The 23829-nt window shown below is 47.3% G+C and overlaps 1 protein-coding gene across 3 annotated transcripts; it reads right to left on the bottom strand.

Moving 5' to 3' along the window:
- Positions 1–22389, bottom strand: abi3bpb (ABI family, member 3 (NESH) binding protein b). 3 transcript variants are annotated; one of them, XM_072671300.1, is made up of 21 exons: positions 22224–22389; positions 19860–19928; positions 19506–19638; positions 17904–18085; positions 17529–17584; positions 16453–16498; positions 16195–16275; positions 14034–14279; positions 11826–12005; positions 10162–10227; positions 8319–8405; positions 6379–6447; positions 5717–5815; positions 5438–5527; positions 5139–5348; positions 4525–4630; positions 3946–4025; positions 3022–3051; positions 1480–1638; positions 1048–1170; positions 1–846 (listed from the first exon to the last, which is right to left on the bottom strand). In XM_072671300.1, the coding sequence occupies exons 1-21, from the start codon at positions 22387–22389 to the stop codon at positions 731–733; spliced, it is 2394 nt and encodes a 797-aa protein (XP_072527401.1). In that variant the 3' UTR covers positions 1–730. The 3 variants fall into 3 exon arrangements, with proteins under 3 accessions (XP_072527401.1, XP_072527402.1, XP_072527403.1); XM_072671301.1 differs by lacking the exon at positions 8319–8405; XM_072671302.1 differs by lacking the exon at positions 14034–14279.
- Between the last annotated feature and the right edge of the window lie 1440 nt (positions 22390–23829).

The raw sequence follows: 23829 nt of genomic DNA, 5'->3' as shown, positions 1-23829 counted from the left end.
CCATATTAGTGGTGCCAACATGGAAGGTTTCTGGTTTTCCAGGCAGATATATACTTTTGTTGCGCCCTTTCAAAACCCCATCGCTTCCAGTTCAGCCTAGAGCAAGTACACAACAAAGCAAAAAGTCGTCGCTATACGTGGGTTTCAGGCATTACATGAAATCGCAGAGACCTGAAGTGAAGTTAGACGGCGAAGAAACCCCCCTGCAGCCCTTATTACTAAAGCATCGACTCAAAATCCAGACCCCACTCACTCCCCAAGGCAAGCCAAGAACTAAGGCACCATGAACTCTGATAAATAATATTAAACAAAATACCAAAATACTTTCTGGGAGCCAGCTTCCCAGTACCTAAGCAAAAACGTCTTTTACTTTTTTTTATCGTAAAATGTTCATAACTTCAAGGTATCTGAAATAACAAAGAAAAAAAAAAGACTAGAAAAAGGAAACGTTCCCATTGGTTTCTCGTTCTCGTTTTATCGTCTTTAAACTCGTACTTAGTAATGATAAATAAGACAGCGAGGCACGGTTCGTTAATACATAACACAAACGCACTCATTAAAAGTCCCTGACTCTTCGATCCTGTACACTATTATACAAGGTTTGGACTTGAAGTTGCTGGAAGTTGAGGTACCAAACGACACCAAGCCATTGGTGGAACAAAAACATAACAAAGAAAACAGCATGTGACCTTCCCCAGCCAATGGCAGCTGTGCCTCGGGCTTCTGCCTCCTACCATTTGCCTGGGATGGGTGTGCCGCACTCGTACCATGCCACGTAAGTGATGTGGGAGTTGCCGCCTATCTGGCCGAAATGGACGGGCTCTTGCCTCACGGCTCTGTAGAAACCTGAAAGGATAAAAAATATGATCAGTTGGGGGATCAATAACAAGGTCTCGGGTTCCTTTATAGAGGAGCTTCTGGCCTGGTGTGGAAAGTGAAATATCGTGCCCCAGTTGGGGGGCGGTTTCCTTGACCCGCCGTTAGCCTAGATTAACCAATGAGTAATTCAATGAGTCAAGCCCAAGGTTGGCTGATGTGTCTTGGTACCTGTCCTGGTTGGCAGTTGGTCTGCAGGCTGCTGTGTCCCAGTTCTTCCATCCAGGAACGAGTCCACAAACTGACAGTGGTCTTCCCCATGACCTGTCTGGTCTCCGATGTTGTAGAATTTACCTGAGCAAAGGTAAGAGAAACAGGCAATGACCCTTTTGCAGGAATTTCCCTGAAGCGTCAAATCAAGACTGACTAGAAGATGCCTTGAAGGTCAGGGTTTAGTTTCAACCTGATTCCTGCAGATCTACTGCCCCATAGCACTAAAGTTCAGAAATCAGCCCATTCCAATCAGTTAGCTTCATCAGCTGATTCAGGTCAAATTTGAGATTTGGATACTCTGGGGTGCGGCAGATCTCCAGCAGTTGGAATCTCTCAAGTCTCATGATCTCAAAAGAACCAGAAGTAAACGAGATGTTTTGAGGGACTGACCGTTGAGGGAGTCACTCAGGTAGATCTTGTATCGCAGTGAGTTGCAGAGCTGAATGCCGACAAACTTGCGGTACCACGTCCTCTTCACGTACTGCTTGCCGTTGCACTCCGAGTACGAGTCAGTCTTGAAAGGGAACTGTGTCCAGATAGCGTCCTTACCTGAGATGAAAACACAGCAACTGCTGTCACTATGTGCTGAGGTACTCCAGCGACTCTAGCCTGACTCTTGCCAATTGGACAATTGGTGGTGATGGACAGGGATCCATCAATCAGGGATCAGGCCCTGGAAGGTTTGGTATCCATCAGAGTTTGGTAATTTCCTTGCTTCAAGTCATCAGGAGATCAACAAACTGTGATGGACTCTGGCCTGGATGCCTAGAAGGGATTAGGCCGGGTGGTCGGTACCAGACCATTCAACTATTCTCATAAACTTTTGAGTCTAGCAACGTTCACTGCTGTGCTGGAATGAATGGTCCACCACCCAAAGCATTTCTAATAGGCAGTGATCCTAGAAGGTAGAAGGTGTCTACCACCTAGGTTATGGTGCAAATGGGCCCTAGCCTGGGGACCTAATGATGTAGACAGTAAGCAGAGTGCACAGTGGTGCAATACAGGTGGTAAACATAGGCATGAAAGCTGATGGGCTGATGTCATTGCCTGATGTGTCCACACATCATCTACTAATGTACAATATGCAAAAGCCATCTCATCTCACAGTAATGTTTTCCTCACTGCAAAGCTGGACCCTAGGCCCTCCCTTCTATTTGTACACCTGTGGTGAAAGCCTGCTAGACCTGTTAGCAGAGTCCGGGGCCCATTCCATTAGACTGTTTCCACTGGCTCATCACTCACCCTCCTTGCTCTCTATTGACTCATTGTATTCTCTGTAAGACTATCCATTACACCACAAATTCAGGCTGTAAGAAAAGGGACGGGAAGGAAGACAGGAGGTGAATGTCTTCCAGCTCTTTGAAATGATCCCATTAGTTTGCTGTTTTAAGGTTAGAGAATGAGGCTAAAGACTGGGTATCTTGGGTTTCTGGTGTTTCTAGGGTGTCCAGGATGTCTAGGACGTCTACGTTGGCTAGGTTGTGTCTGTTATAATAACCCTGGAGCTGGGTTTCTGCTCAGGAGCGTTACCGAGTCCAAACGGCATTCATTCTAGGGCACAGTCTGTATGTGTGGTGTAGGATTCTGGTGAGATGCCTTTGTTTTGGGTATGTTTAGAGTTGGAGTTGGAGCTTGTTGGAGATCTCATCTTATATCTCGGATAGTTCTAGAATGTCTCACAAGGGTTCCTCTTAGCTTTGTGCTAGAGAATGCTTTACCAAGGGACCTCTAGAATGGCAGCGAGTAAATGCTTTCTGTTCTAGACTTCGGTTTCCACGTTCTAGAGTGTGGGATTTGCGGCCGGATGAGGTTGCTCTATCCATTGCCGTGATGTAGATGTTTAGTCTGGCTGGGAATCATATTTGGAAGGACGAATGGGTGTTTTTTTTGAGGGGGTTGGGTTCCTCTTTCTGGACTGGCCTGGACACTCACCTGAAACGTTCTCGCTCACTCTGGGATCCGCTGCAGAGAGAAAACACAAGAAAAATACATGAGACGTTCGCAATCACTGCTTCATTTGAAAGCAACCTGGTCGTTCAAGCCATCAAAATGATCTGTAGGCCATAGGAAAGTTACGAAGGCTGGTGTTCCAACTCCGCATTGGCTAACCATGCATAGGCAGTGTGCCTTGAGTATAAAACTACAATAAATTCCAACAAGCAGAAAATTGTGTGTTTTTCCAAAGACTCTTTGAACGGCTCTGGTGAGGACAGATCCACTGGCACGGTCGAGCCTTTTGGGGCATCCTAAGCCGATCCAAAAGCGATTCATCCGCAGGAAGGCGGGAGGTAAAAGTCCATCATTCTCTTGCTTTCGGATTCTCTTTCCAAAGCTCACTCACTTTCACGTCCTCCTGTCCTGATCGCTCTACCCCCAGCCATCTGTCCTTCCATTATTCCCTTCCTCCCCCTTTTCTCCTCGTAAATCAACGGACGGTGCTTCCATTGGAGTCTTCATTTGCTATGTATTCAAGGCATGTTGTCACTGAGGCCTGGCAGGAGTTCTGTTATTCCAGCATGCTGAGCATCCACAGGCATCTCCGAGCATCTCCGAGCATCGGCCTGGACACCTCGCACTGTTCGCTGTAATGCTTTCTGACACGGCTGGAGCCGTTCCTGAGATTCTGAAGGACAGGCAATGCGGAAACTGACATGGCAGCAGCCTGACAGGCCGACAACTTATATAAACCTTGTTCTGAAATACATACTGGACCGCTGATGGGTCAACATGTGCCGTGCCATGGAAATGTCGGTATCGCTGACGGCTTTGCTGGACTCGCAGCACTCGCGGTACTGATAGATGCTTGGTGATAGGATCAAAGGTTTATCGTTGAAGAGTTTGTTTTAACATACATACCAGACTCTGTGCTGAAGGACACTGGTTCACTTGATGGGCCCTCTCCAAGTTCGTTCTTCGGCTTGACCTTGAACTCGTAACTACAAGGCAGAAAGACAGGCGGAAAGATCAGTGGCTGTTTCTTTCGGGTTGAGGTTAAGGCTAGTTGTCGACTGTACCGTCGCTCAACTCCATCCCATCTCATGAGAGCTTTACATCCCACAGTACTGGAAATGCACTCAGTCCAGTCTCGTTAGGCTAGAACGTTAGGCTAGACGTAGCAGTACTCCTGCTATTCCGAAGGAATCTAGCGTCTCTGCTAAGCTATCACACTCTATTCACATTCAGAGTCTGTAGACTCTGAGCTTCGAGGCCTCTTTAATGAATCCTCCATGTGTGAGGGGCTGACGCTAGGAGGGCCCACGTGTGCCGGCTCCCAGTTCATATGGAGACCTGCTTTATGCTGCGAATGAGGCCAGATCACAGTCCCGTTTCAGGCTCATTAAAAAGCTAGTGAGCGTGGCAGCTTTCTGACAGACGGCCTCTCCGGAGGTCTTAACGCCCTCTGTTTTCAATGTCTACTGAGCACCAAAACTGTACCTGCTCTCAGGTTTGAGGTTCTCCACTGCCGTGTGGGTTTGGTTGGTGGTCAGGATGGACACTTTTTCACCATCGGGTCCTTTCGTTGTGGAGATGACCTCGTATTCTGCCACAAGAATTGGGGAAGAAGCAGAAGAACAAGTTCTAAACATTCTGCCGTGGGAAAAGCATATCCACAAAATGGACAAAAGTATTGGGACACGTACACGTTAACCCTGCAGGACCTTTTGTGCTGTGCCATTCTAAACCCAGAGGCATTATTAATATGGAGCTGGTCCCCCTTTGCTCTAAGCTCTAACAGCAGCAGCAGGTCTGGAGCTCTGCAGTTATTGAGCTCTAGGAAGGAGGACTGCATGGCTAGGGGCTTGATTTTGTACTCCGCCTGTGGCAATGGGACTGAATCAAACCCAAAGAAACAAGATGTCTGCCCCAAAACCATGTTTCCATGTCAATTTCAGTTGCCATAACACCTCTGAAAGGTGAAATGACATCAAATTTGACAAACGCAACTGGCGATTTTTGGATTAAGGCTTTATAGATGTCAGTGTTGCTTTCTGAAGGACCTTCATAAGGTAGCCATAGTAGAGCACTGACCACCACCCGTCCAGTTTTACCTGTGGTTTCATTGTCAGGTTTCTCCCAGTCAAGGATAATGAAGGAGGGGCAACCTTCCACGGTTACCACAGTGAGGTTGGACGGAGCAGTGCGGGGTGGACTGGTGATGTTTGTCTCTACTGCCTCCTCCTCAGGGAAGTAGCTGAGTGATGTGGTAATGGAGCACGGCTCGTCTGGTTTCTTATCCGTCTTGTACACCACGTGAGGAGCTGTGGGGAAAAAGGTCATGGAGGTCATGGAGGTGAGAACTACAGCTCCGGTGCAGATCTCAAGGAAAGAACCATGGATGTTTCTTTACCAATGAAGCGTTCCTTGCCCATGGCATCGACTTTGGAAGCTGGAACCGAGCTGAAGACAGAGGAGTTCTCCCAGGTTTCGAACCGTGTTGCTGTGGAAGCACAAAAACACAGGAATCGGCAGACGTTCAGAGGTTTACGGGAGGGTTTCCTTTCACAATCGCACCTTTCATCACCCAGATCCTTCTTGTCTCTGCTGTTATTCATCTCATTAATCCTAATATTTCAATGCCTAATCCTAATGGAGATGATACACCACCTTCCCCTCCCACACAGTTTACCATTCAGTGGAGAAGGCGTTGTTTTGGGTTTGGTCGGCTTCACAGGCACAGGAGGCACTTTAGGCAACACAATGTCTTGCTTCAGGTCCACCGTCTTGTCTGTATGGGGGATCAGACACTGTGTTTTAGCAACGCTGGTTTCCAGAGATGACAGAAAGCTGCAGAACACTCATCACATCAACTAGCATAACTGTAAATCGGTCCCATCTTACAACTTACAGGACATTCAGAGGCAAGGATCTGCTGCTAGGGCCAGAAACCACAAGACACCTTCAGAGAACCTCCAAATGATGCAAAGGTTCCAGGAAGAACCCTCACACGGTACATGTTCCCAAAAAGAATGAAGGTTCTTTGGTATGTTTGGTTTCCCTTGGTTTGTTAGACACCCAAAGTATCCTTTGAGGCATAGTGTAGGTTGACCGATGGCAAAACTGGAGCCTCATGCTTCATGTTTTTCCATTGGCTGGAGCAGCCATAGTATTGTTTTGATTATGGGTTAACAATCTGCAATAAGAGGGTAGGGTCATAGACTAGATCAGGGGTAGTCTAGCAGAGAACTCAGCAAACTGGCTGATTGGAATCCGACCCCCATTGCCCACCCTAGACCTTTTAGCAACATAACAGCAACATGCTTGATGGTGATGGTGATGGTTAGCACTGACCTAGGACAGTTGGTTTGCCCACATGGTTGGTCTTCTTATTAGAAGAGAAGGGAGGTCGAGCAGGAGAACCTGGAAACCAGAATAGAGGAGGTGTCAAGAGGGTTGGAGGAAGCCAAGAGCTCAGTGGCAGCATGGGAAGCCCAAGCAATGTGCCTTCCATGCAACACAGCAGCGCTAATTGCTTCAATGTGACTTCAATGCCAAGGTCTAATCAATGCGGCCTACGTGGCTGTTTACTGACCGTGTTACCACGTCTTTGGGACTTAAGGGCCAACTTTTCTTCATTAGATAAACATCTAATGCCATTTGTGCGGTAATCAGCGAAACTCAGCGTAAAAAACAGTGGAACACTTGCGCCACTTCTGGAATTTGGGGATCTGTTAGGACTAAACTCCTAACAGTGGCCTGTAGGACTTCAAAATCCCAGTAAGAAACTCCCTACAAAGATTCTGTGGCCATCCCAAGGTTTTTTGACTTTTGTCACCGTTGTTTAGTCTTCTATTGTTGTTGACGTTGTTATCCTTTTAGCGTTGTTGTAGTTCGAAGGCAGCTAGCCAGCTGTAAGTGTTCCCTGATTGGGGTCATTGTGGTTTTCGGTGGAAACTGTACAGACAACCGGTGCGACAGAAGTGAAAACAGCTGTTTCCCAACAACGCGAGGCGAATCTCGGACTCGGCCTGGAGAAGAAATCAAGAGCTCGACAGCGAAGCACTTTCTTCTCGAGGTCCGTAGAACTCTTCCCCCCTCTCTGCCTATATGCAAACCCAAACTGTCAGGCTCCAAACAGTACAGCGTGCAAAGAAACAGGTTAAGGTCACGGGGTTTAGGGCACATTTTTGAAATTTGCAACAAAAATCTGAAAAAAACACATGTCGTCAATTAGCCTTGTGGTCGCAGAGCCAAATAACAGTTTAAGAGGCAAAGGAACCGAGCCAAGCCTTTGTAGACAAAAAAAAAAAATGGTATAAACCAATAAGTGAAGGTTTGCGTTCTGCAAGATCTTAATTGGTAATGCAAAACGATGGGCCAAATGCCCTCAGTCAACCCTGACATTTTTCTTAGTATTTCAGAAGGAAGCTTATGTGAGATTACGAAGTCCTAACTTTCACACTCTGGATATGGAACTCCAGACCTGGCTTCAAAATCAGGGCCGCTGGCATCAGCCGCATCAGAGCTGTTGGCCATGGCTAAAATTGTAACACTTCGTTATGTGCGAATACTTTACTGAAGCCTCTCCTAGACCTAGTTGTCATGTGGATCTATTTGCTAGTCAGCTCTGCCAGTATATTCACGGTAGTTCCACAACCCGTCCCTACAAGTTGTGACATTTCCAGCCTCAAAGAAAGGGAACCTACTGAAATCCAAACACTGTTCTTCAAATTAATGGACAAAGCTGGAAAGCAACCGGCCAACCCTGACTTCGTTAGGAAAACGAAGAAAGTCCCGCTGTTCTTGCAAGCTTTCCATTCCTAATCTGGTTTCTCTCAGTGCAGCCAAAAAGCAAACCGATTAAGCTTGTGGACCTTGCCCTGGAAAACCAGTTAAAAGTGCATTAGAAGCACCAGTTAAAATGCTCACTTCATAACAGGGCGACAGCTCGTTGCATCTTGCGGAAAAAGTAAATTAAAAAATACGGAAATAAAACAAAAGAAAAGTGCAAAAGCTGGGCGCAAAACAAGCCAAACCCGCGTCTTCTAAAACAAAGCTGAAGACCAGCAGACGCCGTACTTTCGCATGGGGTGGGGAAAGTACTTTCCAAAGACTCGGCCGTGGCCTGCGGCGGAGCTGGCCGACTCGTTTTGGATTGGTCCAGGAAGCGGGAGGGTCTCATGCAGCCTGCAGGTAAATGTTTCGGTTCTAGGGAGTTAGGGGAAGGGGGCACAAGTCAAGAGGGCAGCCAGGGTTGGATTGCAAACAGATTCATCTGCCCATGCCTTTACCATAGAATCGCTCCTCAGCGGGAGCCTGTGAGCGTCCGACGTCACCGTGAGCCTCCGGAGATATATCCTCGGATAGGGAGTTATTCGCTGCAGGGAAAGGAGGACGGTTAAAACCAAGGTCTCTCATTCCGTCCGGATCTTCATGGTGCAACTGGTCTGATATGTTGTGATCTGTACTGCTGTTGATTAGTTATAACGAGCAACCTCCCACCAAGTATTCCACTGTTTTGGAAAATGCTAACGAGCAGATGCTAACGGCACTTTGCGATCACCGTTTATGTACAGGAGGGCTTGGCTGCAAATACGCTGTTAAAATGAACGTTCGTCATCATCAAGTCATACAGAAGTGATGTTCAAAATTGTGGTGCTGGTGCCTTGAAGCTAATGCTAGCTACTGCTAATCGGGAGCTAGCATTAGCGTTGCTTTGTACTGCGTCAATGAAATTTAAGTCGGTGGAGAAAGAAGGGTTTGGGTTTGACTGAGCAATCGAGGCTCTCAGCACCAGAACTTTGTGACCTGTTTTGGACAGTTCTTGTGTGAAACAGATAATGGATAGGGATGTCCCGATCCGATCCAGGGTGAATCCGGGCTGATCCAGATGCATTTTAATGGATCGAGTATGCACTTGATGCTAATATCTAGTGCTTTTTCAGAAGTTGTTTCAGGCTGTTCTCTGCTTCTGATTTGAAACCATCTAAAGTGCACACAGCAGGTCAAGTGACCCAAATCCGATTATCTCACCAAATCTGATCCGACAAATGTTCGTTGTACTGTGACCTGTATCCGACAATGGCCTGAACAGCCAAGGACTTCAAGGACTTCCAGTGGCTGACAGCGGGGTGTGCTACAGCTCGCTGTAAAAAGCCCATGTTGTTAGGCCACGCCCACTTGGGTACTTTGGCACATTTTTTGGAGCGCTGTTACGATTTGGGCCACATGAATTCCGATCTAGCTGTTCGGATGTATCGGAATTTAACACCACATGTGTACAACTGGCCCCAAATTGGAACTGCGAATGTCAGACTCGGTGGGTTTCTTGCCGTTCGCATATGCCGGAAAAAGATCGGATCTGGGATCGGATCTACTTACTTGCTGTGTTAACATAGCCTAGCTGTTGGCCTACTCTTAGCAGGAGATCATGAGGTTCATCCCTGACTTTGAGATGGCTTTTTTGTCTTAACGTGACGCTAACGACTTTGTTAGCTGGCATAATAGAATGGGTACTAAGTGTTGTGCTAGCCTTCACCTTTGAGTTAACGAAACTGGATCAGGACATCCCTAATAATGGATACAGAAAACACAGCAAGATGATGGAGCCCTCACACCACATGGAAGCTCGTAAACACAACATGATTAGCATGCAGACACTCATGCACACAATAAACGCTAAACCCTAGCATGAAAGATCCTCCCAGTTCCTCCCACAGAGGACCTTTCAGTTCAATCCTTCCAGTACAGCGCTTTGTCCCTGCCAACTCAACCCTCACAAACCAGTCGAGGGTCGAGGAGGCGAATAAAAAATTGAGCATGATAACACCACGGTCGTGCGACCTTTCGCTAACAAGAAACGAGAAGCAAAAATACGGAAGCCCGCGGCAGCGTTGCGTCTGCAGAAGCTTGCGAAACACCAACACTGAGTCGAGGACACACGAACAACAACAAAAAAAAGACGACAGACTGGCGAGCAGAAGGGCTGGCTGATGGATGAATGGTTGGATGGACAGAAATGGTGAACGGATGATGGTAAAGGACACCGACATTGGCTATGTGGCAGACAGGAGAAATGCAGGGTGGTTAATACGGTGGCTGGACAAACACAGCGTTCGAGTCGGCTCTTTTTACCCATTCTGGTTCTGGACCACATGACTGGTTTGGGGAAAGAGAATCCTTTATGATGCTCTCCGTTCACTGTTGGGGGGGAAAAGAAGGGACGTTATGTAGAAAGGCCACAACACGGCGCCTCTGCTGGCAGTGTGCTATTAGCATTAGAAGAAGCCTACAGGGACCGAGCCTTGTTGGGAATTTGGAACAGGGCTTGGTGAACAGCACGGCTGGTCTTGGCCGTCTGGGGGGGAAAGGGGTGGCCGGCCGGCCGTACAGATGGCGGGGTGGCAGGCCAGGCGGTTAGTCCGTGCCCTTCTGTGTAAATCACACACACTTACTCGCGCTCACGCTCAGTGTAAAGCTGTCAGGAAATCACTGGGCGTGACGGCCGGCCTGCACACACACCACATGTGGCAGAGGGGAAAATCTGGTGTGGAGGCAGCGTTCCTCACTCCCAACCTCACCCCCATGCAGATGGGTTGGATTGGATGTGTTAGCATAGGGTAATCGCTAGGGATGTGCATTTGCCAATATTTAGACCCTCAAATCACTGTTTTGGGCATTTCTCAGCTTCTGTCATGAGAAGTTGAAGGAAATGTATACAAGTTTAGCGAGTTTATGTTTTAACCGGGCCGTAAAATGCTAATATCTCACGTATCTGGCTAAATATGTTGGCTATATTATACTTAGCTACTATACTATCGAAGCTCTAAGGTTTACTAATGCGTAACCTCGAATACGGACATAGATGCTAACAGTGCTAAAGCTAAACAGCTGGCCCTATGGACACGACGACAAAGAAACTTGAGGTGTCCGAGGAAGCAGAGATAGCGTGGCCAGCTCTGGCATGGCTTTTTGTTTGCTAATTAGCCTAAGCTAATTAGCTGTAGCTGATGTTAGCTAGCTCTAGAAACTCGGGTTAGCACATCATGCTAAACTGAGGAGAAAAGACCTTGTGTTGAAGAGGGTGAGAGCTTATGAGCGCCCAGAGATGTACTGGTTAGCATTAGCTCATTAGCTCATCTCCACTACTCATTCAAAACAAAAGCCTAACTGTGCTAACTGTGGCTAATTACCTAGCAAAATCATTCGGGATGCACATCCCTAGTAATCAGTGACCTGTATTATGGTCCCCCATGAGATGTAAGTGTCCTTGAGTATCCTTTTGGTTACATGGGATGTCCTCGTACTGTCATTTATGAGGGATTACTTCTAGATAGCCTGGGTCAAAAGATGTTAGCCTGGGTGCAGATGTTGTCGATAATCACTATCATAACAACAGGGCCTTATACTGAGCCAGCTCCAACAGGACACCAGACATTTAGAAGGCTACGGCCTTGCTATCCTACCCTTGCCTTCAAGCTAGCCCTGGATCCCTAGCCCTAGTCCTAACCCTAGTCCACAAATGAAGCAGTGATAGTAGCTAGCCAAAGTCACTGGGTAGGGCCAGGACTTTCGAACACTGCTGTCAACGAAGTCTGGGAGCAACGCCATGCCAATCTGCGACTGCTCCTTGGGGGAGGCCTGCTATGACTGGAGATCATACGGCAGCTGTGATGGACGGGGTGGGGGAAGCTCTGGTCCCAAACAAAAATGCAATCTGGAACAAGAGGAAGCGATCTAGAGGGAGGCAGGGAAGCATTAAGCGGCTGCAAAAGGGGGGGTTAGAGTGGTTCTTTTACCCCCGTATCTGCTGGACGAGTTGCTGTTGGCCCTGGGGAAAGAAGGGGGCCGCATGCCGTTAAAGAAGGGAGAGAAAGGGTTTCTGCCCGCTGCCGTCTGGTTCCTGCCACTCGCTGCTACAACTGAATCGAGGGGTTTGGGTGGAAGAGACAAGCTTGGGTGTCTCAGAAAGGTTTTACCTGGACAAACAAAGACAATAGCAGTTGTGGTTAGAGAGTGTGTGTGGACTGTGTGAGGGAGAAGATGTCTAATCTATGCATCTAATAGCATGGACAACACGGTAGCCACTAAGCTAATACTGTCTCGACAAGTGCAAGTACTTGACTAGCTGTGGGGGACGCTAACTATGTCCAAAAGTGTGGACAGTAGGGGACAGAAAGTGACAGTGTTTACCGATGGACATCAACTAAGTAGTCTTTCCATTTCCTTTAATGCCTAGTTTAAGGCTAAATTGCTAGCATACTCTTATGCTTATGCTAAGTCGATGCATAACCACTAGGGATGTCCCAATCTGATCCAGTGACCGATCCGATTTATCTATTCGTTTTTTAAGGTTCCGATCCACTCATTCTAAACAGGGTTGATCTGTGACCTTATGTCAGAGATCAAAACAAAACTGATCAGTGCTGCCACGTTACCAGTTAGCAGCCAAAACAAAGGCTAACGTTAGCTTCTGATGCTAACTCTCCACTCCACCTTAAATAGTGCCGCAGTTACAGTGTGTACATTGCAACAGCAGAGCGTAACTGCTGCGTTACTTAAGGTGGAACAGAGAGTTTGGGGAAGAGGAAAACTTTAGCTTAGCGTTAGCTCAGAGGCTCGCTGTGAAGAGTGAGTTAGCTAATCTGTCAGAAGAGGAGGATCTAAACTCGTCGCTCTTCCAGTCAATATCGGCCTATTTTCTGCTGTTTTTGTTTGCACTGCCAAAAAAAACCCCACCCAGTTTGGTTATAGCTAGCTAGCTAGCTAGGATTTTCCCGTCCATTGTTTCCATTTGGGAAGCTCTAACGTTCCTCCCTTACCATTTTTACATCTGATTAGAAGCTTAACTAAGGTGGACATGCTCTAATGTCCTACAAGCTACCAGCTTTGGTTCTAAACCAGCTCTGATCAGCGCATTCAGAACCGAGGAGGACGCTAATGCTAATGCTAATGCATGCACGCTAAGTGATCAGACTGCAGAGTTGTAGCTAAAGAAACTGGGAGCTGAGTGGTCAGGTGGGCCAGTCACTTAGACTGGACTGTAAGATATTAAACACTACAGACGTTTGAAACCGTCGGTTGGTCCAATCAAAATAGATCAGATTAGAATTGAGTCTGATTATAGAAGCTGGTGCTAAAAATACAAATACAGTGATTTTACTGGTGTTTATTAGCATTAGCTTAGCAAAGATGTTTTTGGCTGTATTTTGTATTGATAGGAACTTAAAGATCGGATCGGATCGGTATGGGCTGATAGTTTGAATTCAGAGACTCGGATCGGATCCAAATCGGGACATCCCTAATTACTTTCAATTTACTATGCTACTGGTATTTAACATAAACTGCAAGCGTCCCCAATTCCCTTTGTGGTGTAGGTGTAGGTGTAGGTGCAGTAAGGTGCATCTTGTGCAGTTCCTGTGGAAGTAAGACATAATCAGACCTTGAGGAAAGATCAACAGTAGCTGGGAGGTCAAGTATTAGCCCTGGGAGGAGGAAGGTAGACAGTCACTGGCTGGGGGTGGCAACCCGAGACAAACATAAGCAATCATTTCAGCTCTACTCCCATTGTTATTACTGGCCGTCTGTCGGAATCGGACTGGAGACGGCTTTTCCTGCAGACACCGGCTAGGACGGAGGAGGCCGACTGTTTGGATAGGATTGCGATTGCGGCATCGGGCTAATTATATTTTTTTTACTGCCAATGTCTAATTTTCACCCAAAACAACAACAGCTGGACAATCGGCGCTGGGAGGAAATACCGTAAAGCCTCAAGGGTAATTTGCAGGATTTCGGGGTTTTTTTTTGAGGAGAATTTATCGGAAAGTGCACTGCTAAATCATTTAGGTGGCCAACCAGATTACGGATGTTTCCTTCCTCTGGTTGCAAAGGAGGAAACCTTCTGCAAACCCTCAGTTTAGCTTAGCAGACATCAAATATTGTGTGGCAGCTGGAAAAAAAAAGAAACAAACCATGAAAAAGACGTGAACTTGAAACGTGGGAATTACCAGATGAACTATGAGGCTTGTGAGTGGCACTAGGTGCCTTGGTCTGGGAGAGGCCGCGCTTCAGGTCGCCGTCTGAGGGGGATCGAGTGGTGGTGGTGGTGGTGGTTGTGGTTGTTGTTGTGGTGGTGGTGGTGGTGGCAGTAGTGGTGGTGTCACGAGGGGCTCGGGTGGACAGGAGATACAAGGGGAGGGCAGGAGAAATCCCGCCCGGCACAGAGGAGGCAGCTCTAGCATGGCTGTCTGAGCCTGTTGCGAGAGAAAAGGCAGCAGAGCAACTTTGACTATTGAGACCACGGCTATCATCAGTTTCAACAAACAAGCAGCACATATGCATTCAATTTTCTCGCTGGGCAACGAGGGACAGTCCACACGTGAGTGACCGGCATTCAGATTCCCTCCATCGGCTCCAGATGGCACGGTTTCTTGAATGCCTGTCAAGTGCAGAAACAGCTTCCCCCACTTTATCGGCCGTTTTGCTTGCGTTAGCATTTGTTTTTTTGGAATTAGCGCTTGGTCTCATAATCAGCTAGCTCTGGTTTGAGAGCCGTAGTGGTGTCCTGGCTCTGAAGGGGACAGAGGAAGACAGGAAAGGAGGGGAGGACTCCAGAGCACTGCCTTTCTCTGCTGGGACTGAAAAAAGGGTAAGTGACTGGTGTCTTTCAGCATGCGTTCTTATCATGCAGACTGGACTGAGGCCAAAGGCTGGAATGCGGCGATGCTAAAAACAAAGTCAAGTGTTTGGGGAGGGGACATGAAGAAAAGTGAGGACAGCAGTTGACTGATGAGGGGAGGTAGAGAGGTAGAAAGAAGACACAGAGAGAGTCGAAGGTATGGAGATATGGAGGTTTAGCATTTGATTATGATTAGCATATAACTATGATTACTTTTTTTTTGCATGAACTAGCCAACTAGCATCTGCACTCGAATTGGTAAATAACGGGGGTTTTAGCAGCACAGAAAAAAACTGCTTTATTATGTGAGAAATTAGCAAACTGCAGGCTAACATGCTAACTAACTGTGAGCTAAAGCCCTAGCCCTAAGGCAGCACGCTAACTCTAGGCTTCGCTGTAATTTTACGTTTCTTCGGAACAATGACTGTAGAAAGCATAGACAGCGCAACGTGTCTCGGAAATAAAGCAAACACAGGTCTAGCGCCTCTGCTGGCTGGTTGCAGTGTGATGGGTAGCCCCGCCCATTACCATATGTTTTAATAACAAAACTCTGCCCACTGTCCAATCTCATTAGCCTCCTCCAAACTTTCTCTTTCCATCTCCAGTGTCTCCAAATTCCAACAGCTAACAATTTTGAGACCCTTATTCAGCTCTATCGTAAGAAGGCGGGGCTACACTTACGAACGGAAGGGAACGGAACCATGGCGGCCATGTTTTCTGCAGTCATTGCTCCAGACAGGTGAGATGCAATGTTTGGGAGCCTTGATGGAAACTGAAAGTGATCAGAAAGGGAAAGGGAAAGTGAAAGTAGTGGAAGACGTTTCTGTTGTCCTTAGCCTATAGAAACCGTTCCAGTGTGTACTGGGATACTGATACCATGCATCGCATCGCCAACCACAGATTTTCCAGTGCATGGCAACCTTGGAAGAAAAAGACTTACACTCTAAATTCCACCTCTGTTGACCTCAGGAATCCTCCTCTTCACGGGTCCAGGACTTTCTAACTCATGATCATGCTAGCATGCAACCAGAGATCTCGGCCTATGCCCATCCCGTCCCATCCCATCGCATCCTATCCCACCCACTCAACCCCTTCCATAGCAGCAAGACCGAGAGCGATGCATCTGCACGCAAAGCTGTGTGACTGGAAAACTTGAAAAAAAGGCTCTTGGCGTTACCCAAGGGAAGCCGAGGCCATTTGGACTCATTGGATGAGGGAGTGAGCGCAGTGTCCTGTCGGGCCAGGGGAGGCGCTGTGGGGAATAACGTAATATTTAATAAGCAAGGAAAAGGTTGAAAAAGAAAGTAGAGAGAGAGAGCTCACATGCCTGTTCTTCTGTGAAATGGGGCCATTAAAAGTTTTACCAGATACTTCAGAAGTACTCCATGTGCCTCTATGTGTGTGTATGTGCCTCAAGTGTCAAATCTGGCCATACTGTAATAAAAGTGAGTGGCGGTTAAGAGAGAAATTGCAAAAAAAAAAAAAATTACCAAAAGATGTCTTTGGAGCTCCAGGAAAGGCTGGGTTTGTGTGCAGAGGAGGGAGTCTCGACTGGGTCCTGTTGTGCAGAGCTAATGGCGTGGAAGAAGGTGAAAGCAAGAGTGCAAGAGTTTCAAACAGGGCTGGACAAAAACAGACTGCACGTGTCACTTGTCCTATCACACGCCATGCTTCCACTCACAAACACCGTCCTGCATTCACGGGCTGGAACATAAACATTTGTGTTTCTGCTGTGTCAAGCAACTTACCAGGCCGTGGGGGAAAGAGGGCGCGATGTCCGGACATGATTGGCTTCTGAAAGAAGAAAAGGACACCATTTTTCCCCACTCTTCTCCAACAAAGTTCCAACAAGTTCAGCAGTGTGGCCGAGTACCGCCTAGTGCCTTTGGTCTACAATCCCTTTTAGGTCCCCTTTCTGTACCTGGTGGGTAATGGTGGCTCATCCCAGTCCTGGTGGAGTCTACGGCCCATACCTTACTCTTTCCTCCACCTTTTTCTCTCAGTTTGGTGCTACCAGTTAACCCACCCCTTCGTAGCTCCCCCTAGCACTAGCAATTCTCCCAACACCCGGAGGGTAAGGACTTAATGCACTCTCGTCCCCTCCGGTACATGCAAACCGGCGCTGAGGCCGCATCGATAGGCAGCCGACTGCGTCTCCTGCTCCACTGCACCAGCTAACAGATGTCTGTGCTGGCCCACATCGCTTCAGGAGTGATCAGGGTCCTCAGACAGAGCGCCATCTACCCACCTTAAGAGAGCACAGCCAATTGTGCTCTCTCAGACTCCGGCTGCTGATGGCAAAGCGGCATGGCTTGGGATTCGAAATCACGATCCCAGGGACATAGCGGATGCCTGTTGGACACCTGACCCGGCACTTGAGGAGCTTGTTGAGCGGTTAATGAGTCGGATCGGGCTACGTTAGGTTAGGGAAAGCACAAAAATGTGCACCGTGTGGGGTCCACAGGTACCTAATTTGCCCTGAACACCCCTTTGGAACAGTTCCATTGGACACATCCACACATCTGGAGTCCTAATTTGGGAATATGGTCGTCTTTGGCATGAGAGGTAGAGGACACACAAGACTCAACACTTCTCTGAACTCGTCCCCACTCTAGTCTGCCTGCCTGTCCCTACTTTCTCCTCCTCGTCCTCCTCGTCCTTGTGCGGTCAAAATCTTTTTTCAACAGCATAAACTGTCCCCTGGTGATCTGTGTGTGTGTTCGTGGGATGTTTTTCGAATGCGTTTCTCTGCTAGAATCATTAGGTCCTTGCAATTCCTACATGGCCCCTCATGGGCAGGTTTATGAGCAGCGGCTGGACGTACCATAGGCTTAGCGATGGGGGTCCGGCTGGGCTTGTAGGGTTTCTGCATGCTTTTGTCTGGAAGGCAAAAAAACAGTGGGACGAGATTAGTCCGGTGCAGATCAACGCATGCTTATGCACTGCCAAGATGTCGAAGCTGGTCAAAGTCAGATTTCGCAACACCTGCTGTGTGGCCACTGCCTTTACTGGTCGGCACAACAGAGGATTTACTGGCAACACGTAAGAGAACATTTGCGGTTTGTGAGGTCCTAAAGGTTTTGTGTGTTGGCTTTGGGCGACCACCCCACCCCAAGGCAGCTTTTATGGCAACTGACGCTTGTTATGATATAATAAATGTCGATGGAGGTTGAAGTTTATGATTCCTGGAATTACATACCTCCCATGTTGGTATTGTGGATGACCGCCTTGCTCCACACGCCACTGCGTTCGTCTTTGTTGGACCGGACTCCGAACTCGTAGGGCGTATTAGGCTTCAGGTTGTCGATGACGGTGTCGCTGGTGGGACAGGTCTGATAGATCCACTTCCTGTTTCTTTCTCTGTAGCGGATTGTGTAGTACCTGAGAGTAGGGGTGTAATATCGATTATGTCTAAGTATCGCGATATTATGGTTTGCAATGCAGTATCGATTCTCAAACACGGATTCAATCAAGTATCAGGAACTCCAAGGAGGTAACAGCATGCCTTCTGTGGGAAAGCTGGGGCTTGGGCATCCGTGGACCTTTCAACAGGACAGTGATTCCAGGCACACCTCACACAAGTGCACCAAGGCTTGGTTTCAGAAGAAGTCCTGGAAGATTCTGGAGTGGTCTTCACAGTTGCCTGACTTGAACTCCATCGCAGTGGTTGCAGCAACAAACCCAGGATTATTAATGAACCTGAGGCCATTGCCCATGAGGACCAGGCAAATACAATTCCTCAGGGACACTATCAGAAGCTGGTGTCTGGCTGTGCATAGGTCATAACAGCAAAAGGGTGCGCTAGGCAAGTAAGCAGTAGTTGTGTTGAACTTTGTCACTTATATATCTTTTTCTCATCACAAGTGACCACTGTTTACAGTAAATTGTATACTGTATATGCCTTTCTTACACCAGTGGACCATTGTGAAGAACGGCCCCCAATCTGACTCTGTTTATCAAGACTGCTGATGTAGCATCCGGTCCCGTCTGCCAGTACTACTGTTTCCCCAACGGTATAAAAGGGAAAAGCTGACACTCTTTCTAAGTGTGTAAATATTGACCGCTGACCCCAAGTGTCTGCAGGGGCATTGGGCTTTTTCTTTTCGGTTCCAGAGCCACTTGGCTGGGTTAGGTCGCGTTAATTCTGGCCCAGGTACTAAGCAGGTTTCTCTGCCTCGTGAGGCTTTATTTTCCCCATGCCCAGCATTCGGTAATGTGCAAAGCCGGCAGCCAGGACATACACAGATGGACTGACATTAGGTTCTAATAAGAGCCGGGCCTGGTGGGTCAGTGTTTCCAAGTGCTTTTCCAAGAGTTCTCCTTCTCCAGTGTGTATTCCAGAGAGAAATACATATAGCAGTGTATGCGAGAAGCAGATAGCCGTCAGAGGAGTTGAAAAGCACATCAGCAAGTCCCAGTTGCACTTACGTCGTTCCTGAAAGATCCTGACATGGACGCACACCTGCTGTGGAAGGAACCCTTATCCCACAGGTTTTTGTTTTTTTTTTCCACAAAAGAAACAGTCCTTCTCTCTATTAAGGAATTGCGCAACATAAATCGTGAGCTCCTGCTAGTGCACGGACAGTGAAGGACAAGGTTCTGCATCTCGAAGCGGTAAAGCCCCAGGTGGTGGAGATGGGGCGAACTGGGTGTTTTGCTATTGCCTGGGACTGAATACGGAATTATCCCTAACTATGATGTAAGGGCATTCATCACTCGTCTTGGAGATCTGGGTCAGAACTTCAGTGGGGAAAAAATGAGGAAAACATCACGGAGCGAAATCCAGATGTGTGCTACTCACCCGTCCTCAAGGCAGTCGTTCATGATGTCTCCCTCATAAGGGGTCTTCACAAATGTTCCCCAGGACAGGAGCACTGAGGTGGGCGTGACGGAGCCAATCACCAGATGAAGAGGCTTGTCAAGGTTCACCTTGCCTATGGGGGGAATCACATCAGCTCAGAGCCCAAATGTCCCAGAGGACGATCACAAGATCTCTGTGGTTCCCAACCTTGGTCCTCGGATACCAAGACCATCACACCCATGTGTGTTTTGGAACAGATTAGAAACACAAAATATGCAGAGCATGGGTACTCCAGGCTTGGGAAGCACAGATCTAAGAGATCCAAGCAGATGGAATTGGGGTTTTGTGCAATACCTGTGCATTGCTTCTTTACGTCATTGGTTGGAATTGGCTGGACGGCAACAAGGTACTTGGGTTCCGCATCTAAGAGAGCAAGAGAGTCAGGGCATTTACTTGACCACAGAAACCATAGAAACGGACAACAAAATCTTAAGGTCAAATAAAAGTAGGGCTGGTTTGGGGAAAGGGTTCCCACTGTCCTCTGATACCTGCAAATCCAGCAACTGTGCTGGGTACCACACCAGCTAACAGACGCCTGTCCCCGCTAACATGACTGGAGAGGTGCATCTACCCTCCTGGAGAGCATAGCCAATTGTATGGCTTGGGATAGCGAACTCACAACCCCCTGAGCCATAGCGGTAGCACATTAGCCCACTCTGAGCCCCCAACAGGGATGTTTTTAAGCAGGGGTAATCGCTAATTGCTGAAATTAGACACCCTATGACATATGGTCAATTGGGTCACCAAAAAGTGGGCTAGAAGGTCCTGACCAAAAAAGCTGAACCAAGAACTTGAAAAGCATCTGCCACGACAAGGGCTTAGAACTCAGGAACAACAAACCATTCATTCTTCAAAGATCCTGGCTACGAAGCTAGGTTATCTCTTCAGGAAAAGTGCAGCTTTCCTTTTGGTTGTCAGGGACGGAAGGCTTAAAAGACTGGACATTTGCTAGGTGCTTGAAATGAAGCACTCTTTCAATTCACTTGACCTGGCAAATCCAAATCTGGTGCAGCTTACAGAGCTCAAATAGCCAGGAAACCAAATGTAAACTGGAGCATAGGGTGTATTTGGGCTGTACAGATGTGCATTAGTCTGCAGAACAACAAATACGTCTAGCAGGCCAAGCAAAAGACCCACTGCTTGGCAAGTCACCAGTGACGATATAATAAGGGGGACCGTTACATTCTTGGTGTGTAATGGACGATAATTAAAGGAAAAAAACACCACTCTGGTCTGTCACCATGAAGAATTATTCGTAACTTAGATCTTTGCAGTTGTTTTTGGACCCAAATTGGCTTGTAGGCCGAAGGTACCGCTGGTTAGCATGATATCAAAAAAGTTGCTACTTTACAGACCTCACCCTAGTCATGCTGAAGTCAGCTATGGCCTTAAAGGGTCCTGCTTTTCAGAGCACAAGGCCGTTTCAGTCATCTACTGTGCACATGCATCTGATCCCAATCTCAACCAACATTTCTGGAGCGTTGGCTGTGCAGCTCTTTCAGACAACTGATGTGAACGTGTGATCCCACTTGAGGAGATCTGTGGGGTGGCCAAGCACCTAGAGGCCTGTTCCATTGCTAAACAAAAAGGCTTTGTTTGACTAACTACATGGACCTAGGACTTGACTAGTTCTCCAGGCATCCTCTGGACTACAAATATGGCTGATTGTGATTTTGGGCTGAAGCTGGGTCACAAGACATTTGCCCACTCTGGCTAGGTACTCTGGCTTGCCCCCCACTGATTCTGATGTCTGAGGCTCAAGTGGAAAAACAACGGAAGGAGATAGCCACGCTGAGGTAATGTCCTGGAACGGTGCCTGGTCACCCAAAGGCAAGTGGGTTCCTGTGCTCTATGCTTGTCCTCACTCGTGCATTAAAAGCAATGAGGCACAGCATGTATTAGTATCTGAGACTTGTCAAAATCCCTTGACCCCTACAGGAATAGCAGTTGCTGAGGCAACAGCGAACATGAAACCAAATACAATGAAGAAGCTAAGCATACCGGGGGAAAAAATGCACTGTTGTACTGTTGTACTTTGACCTTGAGTCATTCTTCATATGTCAGCCTTTTGTTGGTGTGCTTAGACCAACCTCTAAAATCCGTGGAATCGTTTGTTTCTGGTTCTTTAAGCGCCAGCGCCTCAGGGGGTTGAGGTACTGTCAGTCTGAGAACTTTGTCTTTTTCTATCAGAGCTAATGAGGCTCCTTTCCCCCTCAGGGGTTCGAGGTACTGTCAGTTCACTCTCTGAAAAAGAAACCAGCCCAGTGGAAGTCCATTACTCACAAATCACAGAACAACATCAACCTCGGGGTGTACTGCACCTCAGCTGGCCTACAGCTGACCCTGCACAGCTGGGGCATCAGGGCAACACTGAAGAGCGCTGAAGAGCAGTGCATAACGGAGATGGATGGACCATGGGGAACAGTTCAACAGATGAAAATAAACACAGTGAGGAGTGCTCAGGGTACCGTTTGACCTCTTGACTTTCTCAAAGTGGATGTATCCGTTCTAGAAACCCAGCGAAGAGTGCTGTGATCTTGCTGTCCATAAAAGCATAACCACTAAAACTCAAAACATTTGAGTAGAATTTCACTTTTGTTTATGGCTTCAAATAAACAATGCCTTATGATAGACGTTCACATTAGTGCAGAGACTCACCAATCTCCGTCTCGTAGGGTTGTCCATTCTCTGGCAGCTGGATGAACTGCTTGGAGAACATGCTGGAACCATAGCCCAAGATGTAGCCCTCGAGCTTGGTGTCAGGGTTGGGCTTGACGAACTTCAGAACGATGGTGTCTCCGGTGGCATTGATCCGGACCTTCATATTCTGTCTTCTCACTGCGGTAGAAAATGAGAGCATTGAACTTCCATTAGTTTCAACGAACTAAGCAACTGGATCTCATGTCATGCAAGTCAGGCATAACGGTAGGACCATCATGTTTCCCCACTTGCTCACCTGCACCTATGAGGGTCCTACTTTGGAATTATGAGCCATTCCAAATATGTCTGGCCCTCATATTCTGGAAGGTCTACCTCCTCCTACACTGAGGTGTTTCTAGTTAGCATTGCCTACCCTACCCTTTCTTCTCTCAGTGGTGCAACGAAGGCTAATTTGCAGCATGGAGAAAGTCTGGATTCAGTCTTAGATCCCCTATGTAAATCCACTAAGCCAGGAGATTTTCCTATTTCCACCAAGCTTTCCCATCAATCAGGAGTTAAATAATTTGACTGGGCTAAATAGGCCCCAAAAAAATCCTCTTTAAGCTGATTTGAGAGTTGCTTAGTGGAGGATCTGGGGAAAGCGATGCGGCAGATTCGTAGCATTAATGGATCATTACAAGCCTGGGAGCTCTGGATCATCAGTCGCATCAATCAAATGCACATTGGAAAGCTTCATCTGTTTGCGCAAAGAGCTCATTAAGCGCACCGTTAGCGTTAATTAAGATCAGAACTTCGCAATGGGCAGATGATGAGCTACCCTATGGAACATTCATTAAAAAGCCCCTCTTGCCGCTCTTAGCTTTAATCATTCCGAAACATTAAACGTGTTGATGAGGAAGTCCAGCCATTGGGCTGGGTGGGCGAATGGTAAATTAGCTACTGGTACAAATTTCCATGCAGAACCTTAGAAATAGGAAAGAAAAAATGAAGATGAATAACCGCAAAGGTACCTTTATGTAATTCATCTTCACTGGCCATTGACCTATAATAGTCTTTGGTCCTAATTGCTCTAGTTTATGGCAGTCTTCCAGAAACAGTCCATAAAGAGAATTAAGAAACATATATAGTCTGAAAGCATTGTGCAGAAGTTAGAAATGCATGAATGGAGTGGTGAGGGACGTAGTGGTTGAGGATCATAGGAATATGTAAGGTTGGCCCTGATTACCTGACATCACCAGCTTGTTAATGTGAAAGCCAAAGCTTTTACATTGAAGGAAAAATGTGCTAGCTTTTCCGTCAAATGTTACAGTTGTATGAATGAGACCAATATGAGTTTCTCTGTACCCAAAAAAGATATTTAGCATGTCGTCAGACTAGACTGGACAACCCTTTCACTTCAGTAAGAGGAGGAAAACCAGGGGAAAATGCTGCTGAATATTATGACCATCTACCTAATGATGGAAATAGCCACCCTTGGCTCAGATGATGCTAGCAAGAATTTGAGGCATGGACTGCATTAGCTGATTGAAGAGTGTTTATAATAAAGTGGCACATCGATTGCTTCAATCTGCTCTGGAAGTGGCATTTTCTCAATGTGCGAGAA

This window comes from Salminus brasiliensis, chromosome 25 (assembly GCF_030463535.1).
Source record: "Salminus brasiliensis chromosome 25, fSalBra1.hap2, whole genome shotgun sequence".
Lineage (NCBI taxonomy): Eukaryota > Metazoa > Chordata > Actinopteri > Characiformes > Bryconidae > Salminus > Salminus brasiliensis.
Note: the sequence above shows the minus strand (reverse complement) of the source record. Positions and strands in the feature narration are given on the sequence as shown.

What these genes read in the sequence shown, in the direction of transcription:
- abi3bpb (XM_072671300.1), bottom strand. Translation starts at nt 22,389, where the DNA reads ATGAAGGTCCGGATCAATGCCACCGGAGACACCATCGTTCTGAAGTTC. An exon ending in CGTAAAGAAGCAATGCACAG is followed by an intron (nt 19,639 to 19,859) that starts GTATTGCACAAA and finishes TTCCCCCCATAG; the next exon opens with GCAAGGTGAACCTTGACAAG. An exon ending in AACCTCAAACCTGAGAGCAG is followed by an intron (nt 4,026 to 4,524) that starts GTACAGTTTTGG and finishes TCTGCCTTGTAG; the next exon opens with TTACGAGTTCAAGGTCAAGC.